Source organism: Dermacentor albipictus, chromosome 3, assembly GCF_038994185.2.
Source record: "Dermacentor albipictus isolate Rhodes 1998 colony chromosome 3, USDA_Dalb.pri_finalv2, whole genome shotgun sequence".
Taxonomy (NCBI): Eukaryota; Metazoa; Arthropoda; class Arachnida; order Ixodida; family Ixodidae; genus Dermacentor; species Dermacentor albipictus.
This window is the reverse complement of record NC_091823.1, coordinates 126,866,378-126,888,095: the sequence shown is the minus strand read 5'-3', so window position 1 is coordinate 126,888,095 and position 21,718 is coordinate 126,866,378. Positions and strand designations below refer to the sequence as shown.

The 21,718-nt window shown below is 47.1% G+C and overlaps 1 protein-coding gene across 4 annotated transcripts in view; it reads right to left on the bottom strand.

Moving 5' to 3' along the window:
• The window catches only part of LOC135912858 (cytochrome P450 3A2-like), a 77,911-nt gene that overhangs the window by 53,784 nt on the left and 2,409 nt on the right, over window positions 1-21,718 (bottom strand). For 3 of the 4 annotated variants that reach the window (XM_065445432.2, XM_070536036.1, XM_070536037.1), the window contains exons 2-4: window positions 16,355-16,451; window positions 14,792-14,844; window positions 4,797-4,893 (exon numbers count right to left, since the gene is read on the bottom strand). In XM_065445432.2, coding sequence (XP_065301504.2) covers window positions 4,797-4,893; window positions 14,792-14,844; window positions 16,355-16,451 — 247 coding nt within the window. Of the gene's footprint in view, window positions 1-4,796; window positions 4,894-14,791; window positions 14,845-16,354; window positions 16,452-21,718 lie in introns of those variants that run through there. The other variant, XM_070536038.1, reaches the window with a different exon arrangement.

The following is a 21,718-nucleotide window of genomic DNA, read 5'->3' as shown; positions in this document are numbered from 1 at the left end:
AGTGGCTAAGCGCACTGCGGCTCTGCGAGGACAGCCGCGTTTGGCTTACATTTAGCGCGGCATAGGCACCAAATCGGAAAATTGAACTGCGCGCCACTGTGACGTCTCCGCCGTAGCCTTCGCAGTGGAAGACATAGGAGGAGGAAGGGGAGCACAGTTGACGCCGTGTTTGATTGCCGATAACTCCGCTTCTACTGAACGCATTGAAGTACTTTTTTGCGGCAAAGTGGTTCTGAAATAGCCTATCTTCACCTCCGCCGCGGTCGGTCGGGCATTGCACTATATGTTCGGGCACTATCTTCGGGATCGGCCCACGTATGTTGAGGGCTTCTATTCACCTATGCGAGGGTCGGCCTGGCATCGCGCTACCTTCGGGATCAGCCCACGTTTTTTGCTGAAAACGCGAAAATTTCCTTCGAGGGTAGAGGTATACAGCTTCGCTGTAAAAAAAAACAAAAACAAAAAACAAGCACTATAGGCGAGGTTTCTTTGCTCTTTCGCGGAGTGTAGCTAGCCCGCGTGATGCAGAAGCTCAGTAGGTGAATCGGTTCGGTTATAGCGGTTAAAGATGAACCTTGCCGCCTTGCTCTGTACAATCGCAAATGTATAAATGCTGTTATTTGTGAAACGAAACTACACTATGTTCGCATATTCCAGCATTGGTCTTATAAAGGTGACGCATGACAAGTGCTTCGTTTCTCGACTTGCATTCCAGAGGGTTTATTTAAAGAAAGATAACTTATTGGTTCCTTTTTTCGACATGTGTCGCACTTACGCTGTCCACTTCAGGTCATATTTTAATCAAACCCCTAAGTATTTGTGCTGAGTTACCGCTTTAAAGGTTACCCCGTTAGACGAGTATGGTAATAAAGGTTAACATTTTTTCTTTGTTATGGTCACTGTGACCGTTTTTTTTTTGTTAGCGGTATTATTTACTATCTGCCAGTGTCGACACTACTGGGCTACTTTGTTCCGATAATTAATAATGGCCCCTTGATGGGTACGGTCTTGAATTTCACTGTAGAGCATGCAATCGTCCGCGAATAACCCAATTTTAACATCAGCTGTTTCTACAATGCCGTCCATGAATAACAGAGACCAGAGTTACGCTAAAACAGATCCCTGCGGTACACCCGAGAGGGCCTTAACAGTGTTAGGGCAATGTCCATTGTATTGCCGGAACTGGTAGTGCTCTGAAGGGTAATTCCTAATCCAGTGCACTATCAGGCCATTTCCAAGTTTATGTGTGAGTTTAGAGATCAGCTTAGCATGTGACGCACGGTGAAAGGCCTTTGAGAAGTCTAAAAATATTCTATCAATTTGTGAGTGGTTATAATGGCCAGCGCAAAGCCATGCATTGCCTCGACAAGTTGGGTTGCAACAGACAAACCGCTTCTGAAACCATGCTGAGAAAGGGAGATCAGAATGTTTTCTTCCACATATATTGTAATTAATTTTAAGATAATATGCTGAAGAATTTTACAACTAGTACATGTGAGAGAAATTGGTCTGTAGTTTGAAGGAGCTGATATGTATCCGGACTTGTGCACCGGTATTACCTTGGCAATCTTGTGGTCCTCGGGAGGGCGGCATTTGCGAATTGATTTCATTAATATGAGATGGAGGTATCTGCTAACCGGTTCAGAATACCGTTTTAAGAAGCTGTTAGGCATTTCGTCCGGGTCATATTTTCTTTTCATCTAGATTTAAGAGCAGTAAAAGATTGCCAGATGCTGTCATTTCTAAAGACGGTAGAGTTCTAGGTTGGTCTCTGTAATGAGGGCGCGCTTGCATCGTCACTCTATTGTAAGCGCTAAAAACTGAACGGAACCCGTCGTGGTTGCTTAGAAGATATGGTGCTGGGCTCCTGTGGACGAGGCCGTGGTATCGGATGCCGGCCACGGCAACCGCATTTCGATGGCGGCGAAATGCGAAAACATCCGTGTTCTTAGACTTAGGCGCACGTTAACAAACCCCAGGGGGTCCAAGTTTTCGGAGTCCCCCACAACGGCATGCCTTATAATCAGAAAATGGTTTTGTCAGGTAAAACCCTCTAATTCATGTTTTAAAAATTGAATGGAAATAAGAATTGAACAGATTTGCCTTTATTTTCCCTCCTGGGGCCGGTAAAGTGGTTTGGGTTGCGCGTTTAGTGCAAATATAGTGCGCCAAGTTTTATCAGGGGAATTTCGATAAAGCTGTGCAATGAGTGTCCAAAAATCTGAGTGTTTCCCATTCCATATCTTGCCTTTTAACACCGACATAAGCGATGCTATCTGAGAGTTAGTGTTCTTTTGTATTTCGCCGGACTTTCTTATTGGTTTGAGATTGCAGTTTAAGTAAATTATTTTGTAACTAATCCATGAATGGTGCTTTCGTGTAGTCTTTTTTGTGTGGGAATAAAGTTAGCTATACATGACATGGTCTTTAACCTGTGTCCACACTTATCTATGCTTGCGCTACTATCTGAACAAAGACATGAGAAGTCAGAATATGCATTTGAAATGTACGTCATCACTGCAGCATCATCTGCTTTATTGAAAGAGAGTAGAAGTTTTACCGAGCCTCGTTGATGAAGGGTAGCTGATAAAGGCAAGGTGCACAAAACAGTTTTGTGAGCAGATATCAGAACATGATCGGAACACGTATGTGCACTGTCAGATGAGAAGTAATCGCTCACAAACACTAGGTATGGCACAGAACAGGATGCTTCTAGCACCCGAATGCGTTGAACATGCACGGACAACTGCTGAACTCACACGTTGTGAGTGCAGTGGTTGTCCGTGTCTCTCAGCCTTCCTTTCTTCTGTGTGCATTTATTTGGCGCTGCGGTTATGCCTGCAAGTTAGGCGAGACTAAATATAAACAAGAAGTCTATTAAAATATTGTTGTAAGATAATCCGGACTCAGCGAGAGCCAGTTTACATCGGGTAGATAGAAGCCACCCGCCATGATTATCCTGGCACCGAGATATGTGCCAATTCAGGTACTCAAAAAGAGGGTGCGAATACGTTGCTGCAAGATTCCGGTGCCTACAAACGGCGCCAGCGTGTGCCACGCCGTCGTTAAGGTAAAGCTTACACCAGGTTCAATCGACAACGGTCACTTCGGGCACGAGTGAATAATCAATTCCCTGCCGTAAAAGTATTGCAGCGCCTTCCGCTCTGGTACCTCTATCTCTCCGAACAATTGCTTAGCTCGGTGGCACGATTTCATAGTCATATATAAGGATGTGTTTTGTCAATTAAGAATGTGTTTTGTTCACGTCAGCGCTTCCTTGATTTATGGTGTAGCATTGCCTGTTATACCTTCTGTGCTAGCGTTTCACATTACAGGAAAGGTTTTGCTCCCGCCTTTAGTGTGAGAACTACTGTGTAATGAAATGTTTTCCTATCAGCTGTGCTTGTTTTTGCGGTTGCATTCACTTCAAGAAAATTTTTTTTTAGCAACGTATGCAAACATATGGGGATAAGAGTATGTTGTGTATTGACACGCGTACTTATCCTTTTCTCGGGGACAGCATTTCACCCACTGACCACTTAAGTTATCGCTCAGCGCAAGACGCACCTGCATCATATAGAACTTACTCGAATGTTATCGGTGATTCTATCTGTTGCATCTATTGTCCCCGAACCTTGGGAAATCTGGTTGTGTGCACGGCGCGAATTTTGTAGTACTTTTCTGGAAGGCACGCGGGCACCAGCGATTACGCTGGAACCTTCGACGAGTCACGTATAAAAACCGCTACGCTTGACCCACAGTTCATATCTCAGACGATCATCGACTTTCCTCGCCACTGTCGTTGTGCCTGAGTGTTACATATTTTGGTGGTCACAAGTTCGCCCAATAACGAGTTAAGTACGTGGTTCGCAGTTGTCGCTATTGTGTTCCTCACCGTCACTACGACGTGACAGTATGAAGAGTTACTGTTCGTCTGACAAGGGGTAGGCGGCGATATATTTGCGGGCCAACATATGTTTTAGATCCCGCCCCCCCCAAAAAAATCTCCGACTGTTGTTTATAGCTACGGGTACATATGAAAGTGCAAAGAGGTTTGGATAGAGTATACATATTGACACGGGGGGCGGGGGGGAGGGAGGGGCTGTATACTTATCTTTATCGGGCGACCACGTTTCGCCGCCTAACAAACGCAATCGCACAGCGCGGGACGCGCCTGCATGTATCCGAAGTTTCTGGAACGTTATCGATGCTTCTATCCGGTTGTCTGTTGTCGCCGAACCTTGTGTTATCTGATTTCATCGCGTGACGCGAATGGTGTACAACTTTGTGGAAGGCACGCGGGTCCGAACGATTAGTCTGGAAGATTCGACGACTGCTGTATAAAAGCCGACGCGCTTGACCCGCTGTTCAGATTTTCGACGATCGCCGACCGTGTGCGCCGCTATCGTTGTGCTATAAGTGCAGCCTGTTTTTGTGGGACCCGCCGTGGTTGCTCAGTGGCTATGGTGTTAGGCTGCTGAGCACGAGGTCGCGGGATCGAATCCTGGCCACGGCGGCCGCATTTCGGTGGGGGCGAAATGCGAAAACACCCGTGTACTTAGATTTAGGCGCACGTTAAAGAACCCCAGGTGGTCAAAATTTCCGGAGTCCCCCACTACGGCGTGCCTCATAATCAGAAAGTGGTTTTGGCACGTAAAACCCCATATATTATATTGTTTTTGTGGGCACAGGTTCGCCCAATAAAAGTTAGTTTTGTCTTTCACAGTATTGCTACTGTGTTCTCCAACGTCACCACCACGTGACAATATCACTGAAGGGATTGGACAGGTACTTACGCCACGGTCGACAAAGTTTCGGAAATTCCGGACATAAACGTATTCAATGAAATCCAGGTCGTTTAGCACGACGAAGGGCACGTCACCATTGAAGAACCTGCGGGAAACGTTCCAGCGTCAATACAGCGGTCAATAGAGAGTGTTAGCATGTCCGGTATTCGGGTATATGCAATGACATTCGGGTAATATCGGGGTAGCGGACGCTTGTAGCGACACCTTGCGGCTCTTCGTCCAATCAGAATGCCTGATAGACTAGTGTTCGTTTGCCATGAGTGCTCTTGCCGAAAACAAATTAGAAAGGAGAAATCTTTACAGTTGTACAAGCTCTAGTTAAACAATGAATTAATTCGGTGTTCTCCGCTATGGCATATCGCATAGGTCGCGTGTAGCTTCGGGAGCTTGGAATCGAATAATATTGCTACGGGGTAGTATTCCCAATGACCAAGAGCCGAGCAGGAAGAAGAAGAAGACGACGATTGGAAGCTAGCGCGGGCTGTTGCCTCTTGGTCAACTGCGGCGTATAGCCTTGTAAATATACTTGTAAATAGCTTTTCGTCGGTGTCTTCCTACGTAACATATTTGGTGGAGGTGGACGTTCCCTGTACCTCGTCACGGAGCTTCGCAGTGGACGGTACGTCGAGCCTACCTTCATGGCTCCCGGCGACGCCAACCCGACACCACCGGCTCCGACACCTGCTGCCACTTCGACGACCTACATCACCCTCTCCGCTCCCCGTGATCCTGGCGTATTCTCGGCAAAAGATGGGGAAGACGTCGAGGACTGGATCAGCCTTTACGAACACGTCAGCCGCAATAACCGGTGGGACTCAACTATCATGCTCGCCAACGTCGTCTTTTACCTCGGTGGCACACCTCGAGTTTGGTATCGGACGCACGAAGATGAGATGAGCTGACCAGTTGGGATTCGCTTAAGCAAAAGCTTCGAGACTTGTTCGGCAACCCCTACGGTCACCAACTTGCCGCGCAGAAGGCGCTTTCCGGTCGTGTGCAGACGTCAACGGAGCCCTACGTCACGTACATTCAGGACGTCTTGGCTCTATGCCGCAAAGTTGACGCACACATGACTGAGTCCGACAAGGTCTCCCACATCCTCAAAGGCATTGCCGATGACGCCTTCAACTTGCTCGTATTTAACAACGTCGCGACGGTGGATGCAGTTATAAAAGAGTGCCGCCGCCTGGAATTTGCTAAAAGCCGACGTATCGACCAACAGTTTGCCCGTCTGCCCAACACCCCAGCGACATCTTCCTGTGCCGACGCTCCTCGTCCCAACAACACTGGCGATGTTACCAGGATTGTCCGGCGTGAGCTCGAGGCCGCTTATCCGGCTGCGTTCGACTCCGGCCCCTCCAATGCACCTGCAGTCACTGTTTCCCTGATCCAGGCAGTTGTCCGCCAGGAGTTCGCCAACATGGGTATTCACACCATCTGCTCGGCCCATCGCCCTGATCCCCACCCGGCATCTTCGATTCTACCCCGTCCCGCACCTTCTTACCCACCACGTTTCCGCAACCCCTCTGAATGGCGCACTGCCGACGACAAGCCAAATCGACGACAAGCCTTCGCCCCAACGACGACAATCTCGCTCTCCCCAGCCCCGTCGTTCCTATTCGCCGACTCCCTTCGGACGCCGCTCCCAGCCGGAAAACTAGACGATGCAGCACCTCGAGGTGACGCTGCATTGCTCCCTACGCCGCCAAATCCTCTCCTGACGTTGCCCACTCATCTGAACCTTCTTTACGTGCAAGTCGACGGTGTTCCTGTATCAGCTCTCATAGACACTGGGGCGCATTTGTCGGTAATGAGCGCGGATCTTCGTACCCGGCTGAGGAAAATAATCACGCCCGCCACGACGCCTGTTGTCCGTGTCGCCGATGGCGGAACAGCCCCCGTCATTGGTATGTGCGCCGCCCGCGTCTCCTTCGCCGATCGCTCCACTGCCGTGCTATTCACAGTCATCGCTCACTGTCCCCACGACATCTTCCTCGGCCTCGACTTCCTCTCCGCACATTCTGCTCTCATCGATTGCTCCGCCAGTACTCTCCGCCTCGACCTGCCTGTTCTGGATCCCGCTAAACAACACCTTCCTCGCCTCAGTTCCGTCGACTTCGTTCGTTTGCCACCTTCGGCACTGACTTACGTTGACTTCGTGTCATCCCCACCAGTGCCCGACGGTCACTACATCGCGGCTCCTATGCAAGACGTCCTCCTCACACACGGGATCACACTACCTCATACTATTTTATCTATTACGGCCAATTGCGTCTGCCTGCCAGTGGTCAATTTTGCCTTGACGACACAAGTGCTGCGACGTGGAATGTCTTTGGCCCAGCTTTGTTCATTCGAGGATCACTCAGTAGCATCCATTGCAGTAGACGACTCTTCATCCGATACTCCTCTCCCATCGCAGTTGACAAATTGTACCATCGCTGACTTACGGAAAATGATTGCCCCCGACTTGCCCTCCGAGCGCGCTCGTGAACTCTACCGCGTTCTGTTTCCCTACCACGATATTTTTGACTTTAACGATCGTCCTTTGGCCCAAACAACAGCTGTTAAACATCGCATTAATACCGGAGTTGCCCCTCCTATTCATCGCCGCCTGTATCGAGTATCACCGGCTGAGCGTCAAGTAATTCACACCGAAGTTCGCAAAATGCTTGCCAAGAACATTATTGAACCGTCATGTAGTCCATGGGCGTCACCGGTTGTGCTGGTAAAAAAGAAGGATGGCTCATGGCGCTTTTGCGTCGATTATCGGCACCTTAACAGGGTTACCAAAAAGGACGTGTATCCCCTACCACTGATTGATGACGCCCTTGACTGCCTCCACGGTGCTCGCTATTTCTCCTCTATTGACCTTCGGTCTGGCTATTGGCAGATTGCCGTGGACGATCTCGACCGCGAGAAGACTGCCTTTGTGACACCCGACGGTCTTTATCAATTCAAGGTGATGCCGTTCGGCCTATGTAATGCTCCTGCCACTTTTGAACGCATGATGGACTCCCTTCTTCACAGTTTCAAATGGTCCACATGCCTGTGCTACTTGGACGACGTTATAGTATTCTCCCCAACATTCGCTACGCACCTCGAGCGCCTCTCAGCAGTCCTGGACGTTTTTCGGCGAGCCGGTCTGCAACTCAACGCATCGAAGTGCCAATTCGGCCGTCGCCAGATTACTGTCCTTGGACATCTCGTTGACGCGAACTAAGTGCAACCGGACCCAGGCAAGATCCATGCTGTTACGCACTTCCCTGTTCCGAAGTGTGTCAAGGATGTGCGCAGCTTCATCGGCCTTTGCTCGTACTTCCGCCGTTTCGTCAAAAATTTCGCGGCCATAGCACGACCACTAACCGAGCTTTTGAAAAAAGACGCCCCTTTCCAGTGGGGCGATAACGAGGCCTCTGCATTCTCGCTTCTCATCGATCTTCTCACAACGCCTCCCGTTCTGGCCCATTTCGATCCTTCTGCGCATACCGAAGTCCGTACTGATGCCAGCGGTCACGGTATTGGCGCAGTACTGGCACAACGCCAGCGTGGCCACGACCGTGTTATCGCTTACGCCAGCAGGCTCCTCTCACCCGCGGAGCGCAACTATTCCATCACTGAGCGTGAGTGTCTGGCCCTAGTTTGGGCCGTTGCGAAGTTCCGCCCATACTTATATGGCCGACCCTTTTCTGTCATCACAGACCATCACGCGCTTTGTTGGTTATGCTCATTGAAAGACCCTTCAGGAAGACTTGGTCGCTGGGCCTTACGCCTCCAAGAATATTCGTTCTCTGTCACCTACAAATCTGGTCGACTACACAAGGACGCTGACTGCCTGTCTCGCTACCCGGTAGACGAGCCTGACGACGCCGACAGTAGTACCGCCGACGGCATTTTCTCTGTGTCTGCCTTCGCTAACATCGCCGATGAGCAGTACCGAGACCCATCGCTGCGAGTACTCATCGAGCATCTGCGCTCTACACCTACCGACGCATCCGTTCGCCGATATGTCCTCCGGGGCGGCATTCTGTACCGAAGGAGCTTCCTCCCTGATGGCCCTGATCTTCTTCTTGTCGTGCCAAAACATCTACGACAGACTGTGCTCTTTCAGATGCATGACGCACCCACTGCAGGACATCTTGGCGTAACCCGCACGTACGACCGCGTCCGCCGTCGCTTCTATTGGCCTGGTCTTGCTCGCTCTGTCCGACGCTATGTTGCTGCCTGTGATCCCTGCCAGCGTCGGAAAACGCCTCAGGTGCTACCTTCCGGTCATCTCCAGCCGATCCCCATCCCTGTGGAACCGTTTTTTCGTGTTGGATTAGACCTCCTCGGTCCCTTTCCCACGTCATCCTCTGAGAACAAATGGGTAGCCGTCGCAACTGATTACGCCACCCGATACGCTATCACGCGGGCTCTTCCTACCAGTTGCGCCACTGACGTCGCGGACTTTCTCTTGCGTGACATTATCTTAGTGCATGGCGCCCCGCGACAGCTGCTTACTGACCGTGGTCGTAACTTCCTCTCGAAAGTTATCGCCGACATTGTGCGTTCCTGCTCTATTCAACACAAGCTGACTACCTCATACCATCCTCAAACCAATGGCCTGACAGAGCGCTTAAACCGTACTCTTACCGATATGCTGTCCAAGTACGTTTCGAAGGACCACCACGACTGGGACGTTGCCCTTCCTTACGTCACCTTTGCTTACAATTCTTCCCGGCACGACACCGCCGGATTTTCTCCATTTTATCTACTCTACGGTCGCGAACCGACCTTGCTCCTTGACACGGTACTTCCTCCTGCTGCGACCTCAACAACCGAGTATGCGCGCGACGCCATCGCCCTCGCCGATCACGCACGCCAGCTTGCCCGTGCTCGACTGACGGACTCGCAAACCACGCAGCAGCGTCAGTACAACGCCCGCCACCGTGACGTACAGTTTTCGCCTGGTGCACTCGTGCTCCTGTGGTCGCCCTGTCGTCACGTTGGACTTTCCGAAAAGCTCCTTTCGCGATACACAGGGCCCTACCGCGTGCTGCGCCAGGTGACGCCTGTGACTTATGAAATTGCTCCTGTGAGCTCAACCTCGTCATCTACTCTGGCGTCTAGTGATGTCGTGCACGTCAGTAGGCTCAAGAGCTACTACACTGCTTCAGAGTCCAGCCTTTAGTCGCTCCGGGACGGCGCTTTTGCCGCCGGGGGTAGTGCTACGGGGTAGTATTCTCAATGACCAAGAGCCGAGCAGGAAGAAGAAGAAGACGACGATTGGAAGCTAGCGCGGGCTGTTGCCTCTTGGTCAACTGCGGCGTATAGCCTTGTAAATATACTTGTAAATAGCTTTTCGTCGGTGTCTTCCTACGTAACAATATTATAATTTTGTTTCGCAGCATTGTTGACGTACAACAAGCGTCCAGATAGACCAGCCATTAGATAAAAACTGCTCATATTACACAACCTTCTGTTGCGCACTAATAATGCTGTGAGCCACCACCCGATCCTTGCACCCGCAGTTATGCAAATTCGACGTCAGGAGATTGGAATGAAAACAGATTGGAATAGTTGGACGTTATAGGGCCCATGGTAGTATTCATATGACGGCACCTTGTACAGAATTTTCAGCTATATTTCGGAATATTGCAAATGTAGGGGTCATCGGGGTGGCATGTCAGCTATTGTTAATTCTGCATGGTTATGTAAGCGTCGTTTCGACTTGTCAATTAGCGTCACACTCGGTGAATTCGTATCGATAAATATTGATCGTAATGATTTGCCACTGAATAACCGAAACACCACCAAATGCATCACTTTTTCTATTTTCGTCTTCATCAATGCAGAGTTCCGCTGAGAATTAAACTAATGATCGCTATCAAATCCTGGCCACGGCGGCCGCATTTTGACGGGAGCAAAATGCGAAGACACCCGCGGACTTATAATTAGGTGCACGTTAAAGAGCCCCAGGCGGGCAGAATTTCTGGAGTCCCCCATCACGACGTGCCTCATTATTATATTGTGGTGTTGGCACGTAAAACCTAATAATTCAATAAGTGTTTAACTTAATGAATGATAAACAAATTAGCTGAAGAGAACAAGAACATTTTAATATGTGGAGATATCAATACATTGCTGGCGTAAACTGTCAATCCTGTTCCAAATACGTGCGCTGCTTTCTTAAGTGCGGCTATTTAATGTTAGTACATGCTCCAACTAGGTGGGATCCAAATGATTCTAATAAGTTGATTGATCATATTTTCGTTAGTTTGACTACCGACGATGTTACTGCAGGAGTGTTAGAATATGCAATTATACATCATTATCCCGTATTTTTATTATTGCGTGCGTACTGTTTTCGAATCTAAAAAAAAATTGTTCACGTAATTCTACAGATTAATTGGAACGATGAATGTCAGTAAAGAAAAAACAATGCGAAACACAGCGTTTCATTCTTGTTCAGCTAAGATAAGCCTATCTATCAGTTAACTTTCCTTTGAAGCTGCAGTCGAGCAATGGTGTCGTAGATTTAAGAATCTTTGGATTACTAAGATATATATGTTCGATAATGAAAAAAATATTTGTACGAAGCTTAATGCACCCCCAGTCAAACAATACTCTATGGCGTCGCCTAATTCCCATACTAATATAACGGGTGTTGCCACGAAACAAACTAAACTGGAATGTTTCAAAATAAGATTAAGGAAAACGGTAACATTATCAGACAAAAGTAACAAGTAATCATGCAGTTTCTTAAGACCAGTCAACCTGATCCACACCCTACCAACGTAGCATTTAATGAAAGCAGATACACAAAAGCTATTCAAATAGATAATACTTTAAATTCTCACTTTAGCACCCCAGTAGATACAGAGAAAGACACGCTGTCAGAACTCCCACTGGCCAGTCTTCCACATGGTCCGCACAGTACCAAAGGAAGTAAACGAAATTATCTCATCACAAAACACCTGCTGGTTCAATCAATTTCCTCCTTAAAAAATTAAACCTGTGTCGAGGGAGCTCTAGCCAGTCTTGGCTGCTTAATCAACACACATTTTTCAGCTGCTGCTTTTCCTAAAAAGCTGAAGGCAGGACAAATAATTCACTTTCTAAGAAAGGTGAGCATGAATTGATTAACAACTAGCGCCCAATTAGCATTTTACCAGTGTTTTGTGCAGTAATTGAGAGACTAATTTACTACCATTTAATGTAATACTTATCTAAATATAACTTATTATCTGATTACGAATTTCGTTTCCGATAAGGCGTCTCTCTTGCAGTCGCGCTGATCACTTTCACTGACAGAGTAAAACCGGTGTCAGAAGGACACCCCTGAACTCCTTAAGAATATGAGAGTGCGAGAATTCCTAAGCGGAGTTCGACCTCAAGAGAGTGGTGGTCATGTCTCACGGCGAAGAACGAGTTTTGAAAAGACGCCGACAGAGGCGCACTCAGCGGTTGTTACTTTTCGTACACGTACAAGCATGTAACTTCTAATTACACTCGTATCAATTATAGTTATAGGTCGCTAAATAAAAATATTATTCAATGTACTTGACGTGAAGAACTTACATTTCGTTCAAAATCAAAGCGCGCTCGCTAAACATAGCAGTGTTGACAGAGACGCTAGCCACTCTGTGCTTATGTGCGTTTCCCTCTGCGGAGCGATGAATAGGCTCTACGTTCCGCTACCCGAACTACTGCAGACTAGACTCAAAATGCAGCATTTCAGCATTTCATGCGTGGTGACCCCGTGAGCTTCCGTTTTATTGTGTGTATACTGTTCCGGTGTTGAATCATTAGCTACTGCACCGAGCACTCCACGACAAGCACGAGAAAGACATTGCGGCAAGTGACCTAGCTCGAGAGTTGTGCAGCAGCAAGCATAAGTGTTGCTGAGTTGTACTTGAACTTTTATTTAATTCAATAGAAACGCTCTAAACACATGCAGCACTAATTGTGATGCAAACGATAATGAAATTATCAGTTCAAGAACAACCAGTTTGGGCACAAGAGTACTCCCTTCTGCCGTCGAGGAAGATCGCCGATCTCTCTTGACGAAAAGCTCCATGAAACTCCCTTATAGGAACGGAGACCGTGTGACACCGACTACCTCTCTCTCAAGATAAAGACGATGCAATTAAAATGAGTTTGCGGATGCCCGTCTCACAGGGGTATTAAACTAGCAATAGTTGAAAAAAATTATGGGGTTTTACGTGCCAAAACCACTTTCTGATTATGTGGCACGCCGTAGTGGGGGACTCCGGAAATTTTGACCACCTGGGGTTCTTTAACGTGCACCTAAATCTAAGTACACGGATGTTTTCGCATTCCGCCCCCCATCGAAGTGCGGCCGCCGTAGCTGGGATTCGATCCCGCGACCTCGTGCTCAGCAGCCTAACACCATAGCCACTGAGCAACCACGGCACGTGGCAATAGTTGAGGGCCTACTTTTTACCTTGTGCTTATTGATTTCGCTAAGTCATTCGATACAATTATTGACACATTTTTCTTTATAAACTTTATTGTTACGGTATATCTCGGCCACCTTTGCTTGATTCCTAGATTACTTGATTACTTGATTTATTAGATTCCATGCTATCTTACCAATGGGACGCACGTTGTTGAGGAAAATCATTGTCGTCTTTCAAGCAATAATTCACTAACATACGTGCTCCCCAGGTCTTGGGGCCGCCTTAGTTCTTGTTATTCAATAATACTTAATGGACACCATATTCGTACGTCTGAGTCTGCGAAATTTCTTGGAGTCGTATTAGACAAATAGTTCAAATTTTAGGAGTACGCTCAGTTCCCGATTCAAAACGTTTTTTCGGCATTTATGCTATTATCCAAACTTATTCTTAATTTCAAACAGGTATCCTTTACTCGTTATATCACTCAGTTATTAATAGTCATCTATCGTACTGCGTATCCTCATAGGCAATACGTATTGGCCGCATCTGGGACAAATTGAAGTTCTGTGAAGGCAAGCTTTAAGACTAATCGTCTTGGACGCATCATCATCTCCTTTGGCCCTTATTTTTCGTAACATTAGCACTTTATCTCTGCGCAAACGTTTTAGTCTTAAATTGTTGAACATCATGTCTTCTCTTATAACTCACGAATTATGTGTTCCCAGATTTACGAATACTAGTCTTGTGAATACACAACCCCAGGCTTTCCACAAACCATAATCTGCTCTTACCGAAAGTAGGAACTAATTATGGCCGAATGATAGCAATGCCTTTATGTATATCCCTTCGCAACCTTTTACCTCCGGATTTAAAATTATGAACATTGTAGCATTTTGTTGACGTCTCAAAATTCACTAATTAGGTAATTTATCTGTTTGTCATGTTTGTGTTCCTACTTATGCTTTCTCTGTTTTAAACAACCTGTAAATATCGTTATTATTTGCCAAATATTTTGTATGATGTATTTTTTATCCCGCCACCGGCGTCGTCTGCTGAATAACGGTGCTGACCCCCTGAGCACTTTTTTGTTAGGAGGTCCCCTTGACAGTTTTCATTTTGCGACTTCCGATTGCTCACTCATGCTGCACAAATATATGCGTAAATTATTAATTAATGAACCGTTGTTGTTGATGAAGGATATTGGGGCTGATGATGATTGCGATATGCCCGTGGATCTTCAGCAGCCGCTCAATCCACATGAGCGTATGTTAGCGAAAGCGATCAAGCTCAGAGACGTTGTAATTTCTAACTACCGTGTCAAAAAAAAAAAGCCGCAGTCTACAGGCCAGTAAAAGAAAAAAAGCTGGAAACTCCCTAATTTGCATAACGGGAACGTTACCGAATGCAATCGGAATGCATCACAGTAATGAGAGCCCGGCAGGCACCAGCGCTTCGCCATGTTGAGGTGTATAGATACAAGCAAACTTTACGAGTTAATGTCGGCCACCTTGTACTTGCATACATATTTAAATCTTTATTGTGTGATATATCGCCGCCGAAAAACGGATGAAAGCAGCTCACCCGAACACATTGCCGTATTCCTCGATCCACTTGCCGACGACCTTGTAGCTTTCCTGTTTGCCAAGAAATAACAGGAGCAGGGTTATCACGTTCGGATAACTACAAGGTTTCAAATAAAGTGTGTAGTTCATTGACGGATAAGACTAACTCATTCTCTGCCATTATTCGTTAAAAGAGCATAGACGGCATACGGGTACTTTTAGCTGACCGTGGAGGCTATTCATGGCATAGTGCACGTAAAACAAGAGCAAATACTGCTAGGAGTCGGAAATATTGACTCACGAGCTCAGAGCTAGGGCCGCAGAGAATTATGGCTCGCCGTTCGAATATTAATAATAAGGATGTTTTACTCCCTCTCTCGCGCGTCCGCACTGCGGCATTCGGCGTCCTGAGCGGCGCGGAATTTCCTGCCGCCGAAATATCCTGTCGTTCATATCGCTTGCCCTTCGCACCACCAGGGCCACTAGTTCTTGAAACACGAGGACAAGAAGGAGAGAGCACGACATATCGAGTGCGCATTAAGTATGCCCGCTCGTATACTATTCCCTGCACACATTCCCGCACTTTTCAGCGCTCGCAGGGAGTTTGCATGCCTTTATTTTTTTTAACTATATAGTATAGCACTTCACGAGCGCTTCGCGTGGAGCTTGTTCATAACCATGCATGTAATTTGTCACGTCTCTACTAACTAATCTGTCGTAGACACAATTTTCTCAGATGACTGCCAGATGCCGAGATCGAATGCGGTCCGTGCTTTTTGCTCAGTACACCGCAAGAGGCTGATTTGGTGGAGTGCATTCTTGGTCCGAGTGGCTCCGCAGGCAGCGGCGGCAGCAACCAGTGTCTGGAACTTCTGGGCGCGGAGAGGGACATGCGGCGCCATGTACCATTGCCCAAATAGATCCCGCACCGCCATGTCGGCCGAATATCTCAGTTTGAACGAGCCTTAAAAGCCGCGACGTCACAGAACGTATTTTCGAATTACTTTCTGCATGGCTTCCCCTCCTGGCAAAGACGCCCCCACGTTATTATTGTTGTTTCACGCCACCGAGTCCCTTCCGAATCCTGGTCACGACACGAGTATGTGAACGCCAATAGGTTCTACCTAAGTACATGGCCACAATTAGCACATGACCGGAGTAGTTGGAGAAGTATGGGAGAGGCCTTTGTCCTGCAGTAGGCATGATTATTATTATTATTATTATTATTATTATTATTATTATTATTATTATTATTATTATTATTATTATTATTATTATGAAGTAAATGAGAACGGAGAAACAATTTTTTTCGGCATCCATAGCACCGATAAAGGCGAGGGCGGTTGCATTAAAAAAAAGGTAATTGAAATCCAGTGACTATAATAAGAGGATTGTTTTAGGCCACCAAACGTAACGTTAACACTGTCACGCACAGTTAGAGGCGTAGAGAGGACTTTCCAGAGAACAGTAAGCTTTCCGCGTGAAGAGATAATGAAATGACGAAAGTGTAGGAGCAGGATATGTACATAATTAAGATAATGCACAAAACCAGAGACATATAGTACGCTGTCTCTCGTCTTACCATGGAGTGGTACTCCAACAAGTTTCCCCATATCCAATTTGGTGTCGGGCCGGGTATTCCCAGTTTTTTGAAGTAGTTGAAATGATTGCGCCGCCATCTGAAAGGAGTAGTAAGCAAAGAAATGACCAAAAATAAGTGTGAAGCACTGCGCTGTGAGCAAGGATCCTTATAGTTGTCCTCCAGAGACCCATCAGAGTCCGAAAGTCAGTTCCAGGAAGTTTTATCTAGCCACAATTAATCCTAATAAATTATTCATCCGCTGATACCCCTCTAATTCATAAGATATATCAGTGGCGCACGATGAAAGCCGCGTCCTAAGGTTAATACAAGACACACTGGAGAGAATCTATTTTTTAATGCATAAAATGCTCCCTGGTTGGGATATTGCTTATCGGGCGGGAATATGTAAGTACATAATTTGCGTAAATACGTAGTTGATTATGCTAACACACACACGCACACGCACACATACACACACACAAACACGCACACATACACACAAACACACACACACACACACACACACACACACACACACACACACACACACACACACACACACACACACACACACACACACACAAGAACCGACGAGATCACTAAATATACAAAAACTATGATAGTCCCAAATTACACAAACTGAAAGTATACATTCGCAGATGTATAGCCGGCAACAAAAGTTTAAGGAACGCGGGATCTGAGTATATAAGCTGGATATCTCCGCAGCGTCACAACGTAGCCCCGTATTCGGATTTCCAGCTTCTACTAGTATATGTGAATACCATTGTGATGTGCTGTTTCACTGACTATACTCATACAGGGTGCACGAATATTCAATGTTTTTTGAGATCCGTAAACCTTTGTAGTCGACTGTACGTCAGAAGAAAATCATAGCTGTTCTATTGTTAAAATGAGCAGTAACACACTCCGTGAACAGAGAAGAGCAGATGATCACGGTGACATAATGGAATGATTTGTTCCACTCTGTTGCGGCGCAGCAAGAGAAGGTTGCGGGAAAAATAACCGAGCGCGTGAGAGGGAGGTCCCCTTGGAAATTTTGCGCGGATGTGCGGGGCGACGGTAGGGTGGCGGGGAAGAGATACGGTGACTCACAGGGCATCTGAGGTATGATAAAACTTGCGGAAAAGAGTTACAGTTACAATTGTGTGGACATAAAAAATGGATACAGAGAGAAAGTAAGGCTAATTCTGTCCGAAATTAGAAGTCTGTGTGGGCAAGTGGCCGTAGGGCTGTTTGAGTACGCGATTAGAAGTAACCTGTCAAAAGGTCAGATACCCAACAAGAAAGAAAAAAGAAAGAGAAACAGAACGCAGGAAAAGCAGGGAGGGAGGTTAACGAGACGCACATTCGGTTTGCTACCTTGCATTAAGTGAGAAGAGAAATAGGAACGAAAAGAAAGGGACGGGAGCCAAAAAAAGGAAGGAATAGAGAATGCTAGTCACACGCGCACATTTGCAGGTCCGCACTGAGCGTGTGGCAAAGGCCTGCCGAATTTAAGTACTGCAATGATGCTTTCGTTGCTTTCTCTGCCATCGGCGCCTATGGCCATGGTCCAAGTATATTTATTTATTTTTTACAAGCCAGTAGACACACCAGCGCCATCGTTTCTTCACCTGCTCCTAATATTTCTTGTGATGTACGACGGACCTGAGGCACCTCATATAGCCGGTGGCAACCTAAGAATTACAAGCAAGCTTCATCCACATAACCACGCTGCACTTGCTTTTCATCTCTAAAAGCCAAACCAGATGGAGTCCACTCGAACCCTTAATGACGTTGCTTTGCTGTTGTAAACGGTGGGCTACTTAGAAATAAAGCTCGTTGTTACAATCTAAAGTATTCGCTTTGGCATAGCCCTGACGTCACAATCACCCAAAACAAAATTTCCAGGGCATCCGGTTTTCATTTTAAACCAGTGACACAAAGGTAGACTTCTACAGGAAACGGCCACTTAAGAGACGCTAAACAGCTTGAAGACACGGAAGTAAAGCGAAACCAATTTGGCTGTCGCATATATACGCAAATTGTGTTTGAATTGGAGTCAGTCATGATCTAAGTATTACAAATAAGCTTCACCAAAAACGCGGTGTACCTATCATTCACCTCACAATGAGAGTACAGCCAACAGGACTCAGCCCAACAAGGTTCACTTACGTCCCTAACGCCAAACGCTATGGCGTGTTTAAAACAGCGGTGTATTCCGCACATATTTGTTTTTGTGTCACTGTTTTCAGGATCAAACATGAATCTGTAGGGAAAATTTTCTGGGCAGTCCTAATGTCATGACCCAGCCAAACATAATGTTTGAGCTCGAGACATCGAGTTCTTATTTTCCAATTAGCCCAGCCTATACTTGGGCCCTGAAAGAGGGCCGCGACAGCTGAAATCTGCGCGCAGCTCGTTTCCTTTTGGTAAATTATTGTAAATGCTGGGCTAATTGGAAAATAAAAGCTCGTGGATTATGGCTAATGGTAATTGGGTTTGTTCATTGATATCATGGCGTTCCAAACCACTATGTCGAAAACTTTCTGACGGCCCTTTACATGCGTTCCCTAGCATCGTACGGCTGCAATTGGGAACCATTCCCTGTTCAATGCAGTGCACGTCTTGGCTCCATTATATATCATATGCTGTTCAATGTAGCTATGGAAGACTTCCCAGCAAAACCTCAACAAATACATGATCTCAGTCACGACATCTGTTTTGTGTTTCCGAGGATACAGTTTGTGCCCGCTTTATCCGTGATCCGTGTTTCTGTTGTTTGCTCAAGTTGTAAACCGTGTGATGCTGCTGTGGATCCTGTATATGTGAACTTCCTAAAGAAAAAGGTTTTGGTTCCGCATTTCATGTTATCGGTGCTGGATGGATGCACAGGGCTGTCGGTGATAAATTGTTCTACTGAAGCGACGGTGCTGCCTCAAGTCTTAAAGCGTACCACATTTCGAGAAGGCTTGCCGATACCCATGGCAGTGCTTACAGAACTTGCGGACACAGGGGAAGCTGGTAACATGCGATCTGTGGACTCAAAGCTCCTTTGCATAGTCGCTCAATCACTCAGTGACCATAAGTGTGAGGCGTTGGTGGCCCTCCTTGCAAAACACTCCAATGTATTCGACTTCTTACAGAACGACAGCGCGCCATAGATCTCTGCGTCTTGAACTTGTCACCGCATCAACACAGTGTCTGCCCAACCGATTCGACAAAAACTCCCATCGTGTGTCGCCCGCACAGCGCAAGATAATCAGCGATCAAGTCGAAGCAATGCTAAGCAAAGCAGTCATCCAAGAATCATCTAACCCTTGGGCAGCACAGGTGATATTGGTGAAAAAGAAAGACGGTACAGGGTGATTCTACGTTTATTACCGGCGTCTAAACACCATTACTAAAAGATACGTGTACCCGCGTCCCCGAATTGACGACGCGATCGATTGCCTTTTTGCGGCCTCTTTCTTTTCTTCATTTGATCAGAGGTCAGGGTGCTGGCAAATTTCTATGCACAGTGACGATAAGGAAAAAAAAACAGCATTTGTAACGCCTGACGGAATATTTGATTTCAACGTCATGCCTTTCGGGCTGTGCAATGCGCCCGCAACAATCGAAAGATTCATGGACACTACACTGCGCGGCTTGAAATGGGAAGTTTGAATGTGGTACCCTGCCGACGTTGTGATCTTCGGGCGAACATTTAGTGAGCATAACAAGTGTCTGGAGTTGGGGCTGAACTGCTTGGAGAAACCCACTCTTCTCCTGACATCGAAGAAGTGCCAATTTGGTGAGCGACAAGTTCTTGTGCTGGCACATCAGGTCGATAAAAACGGCATACTACCAGATCAAGAAAAGAAAGAAAAGACTGCGGCTGTAGAGGCACTTAAGGAACCTCTCGGTGCCAAACAGCTGCGAAGTTTTTAGGCTTATGCTCCTACTTTCGCCGATTCATTCCTAAATTTGCCGACGTGGACCTTCCTCCTATGCGCCTTCTCCAGAAAGGCGTTCCTTTAGAGTGGACCACAGAGTGTGACTCTTCGTTTCGTCAATTAAAGTTCCTGTTGATGTCGCAGCCTATTCTTCGCCCCTTCGATCGCTCAGAACCAACAGAAGTTCACACCGACGCGAGTGGTGTTGGCATCCGCGCTGTTTGTTCAGCGCATCGGCGGAAGTGAGCATGTGATCTCGTTCGCTAGCCGCTCCTTGATTCGCTCGTAGCGCAATTATACAGTGACCGAGCAAGACTGCCTGGTGGTCATCTTCGTGGTGCAACCGTTTCGTTCTTACCTCTACGGGCGTACCTTCACGGTGGTCACGGACCATAATTCACTGTGCTGGCTCGTGAATTTTCGGAACCTTTCTGGTCGACTTGCGCACCAGGATATACGTCTACGAGAATACGATTTTGTTGTTTCGTGCAAGAGCGGTCGACGACACGCTGATGCTGGTTGCTTCTCTCGGATGCCTCTTCCAACGACGGAATGCGACGCTGAAAACTTCGATCAATACATCGCCTTTGTACCTTCGGAATTTCCTGGTATGGGTAACTTCATATCCGAATAGCACAAAGACGACTGGTTGCAACTACTCTTCGCGACCGCGCATGAGCCTTCAGGAAATAGCCGCTTTCGCCTACGTGATGGCGGCCTGTATAAGAAGAGCCAATCGACCACTGGCGCGCGTTACTTTTTAGTTGTTCCCAAGAGCCTTCGTATTCATGTACTATGCGCCATGCACGACGATCCAACCTCTGGCCAACTGGCTCTGCAAGAACGCTCTACCGTGCTCAAGAGCGCTTTTATTGGCCCAAGATGCGTCACGATGCCGAGCGGTACGTCACCAGCTGCACCGAATGCCAGCGTTACAAGCGGCCTCCAAACACACCGCATGGGGGACTTCAGCCAGTTCCACTTTCCAGATTTTGCCGGGATGATGACTACAGCAGGAGAGTTGTTGAGTTTTACCGAACCATCTGTACAGATGAGTTGCCAGAATCTGTGCAAGCTGTGAATGTGTTCGAAAGTCGCGTGTTTCAAAACTTGCAACGGCGCTACAGCTTTAATTCTGATGCATAGAATTGTCAACTGTGCTGGAGGCTGTTGCAGACACCGAAATGGGTCTAATAATCATGTAGCAGGCGTAAACTGAGATGGCAAGTAGTACTGATGTCTCACAATACTTCTGGCAAAAGTTGAATTTCGCCTTTGTGCTGGCAAGCAAGCAAGATGGTGGGAAGGAATCCGAGTGAGGTGTCGGATGTGTGCGCTTAGGGGATCAAATCAAATCAAAAACTTCATGTGTGACCACATCGACGGGTGCAGAACTCGCGGCACTCCATGCTCCACTTGATGGCATTAA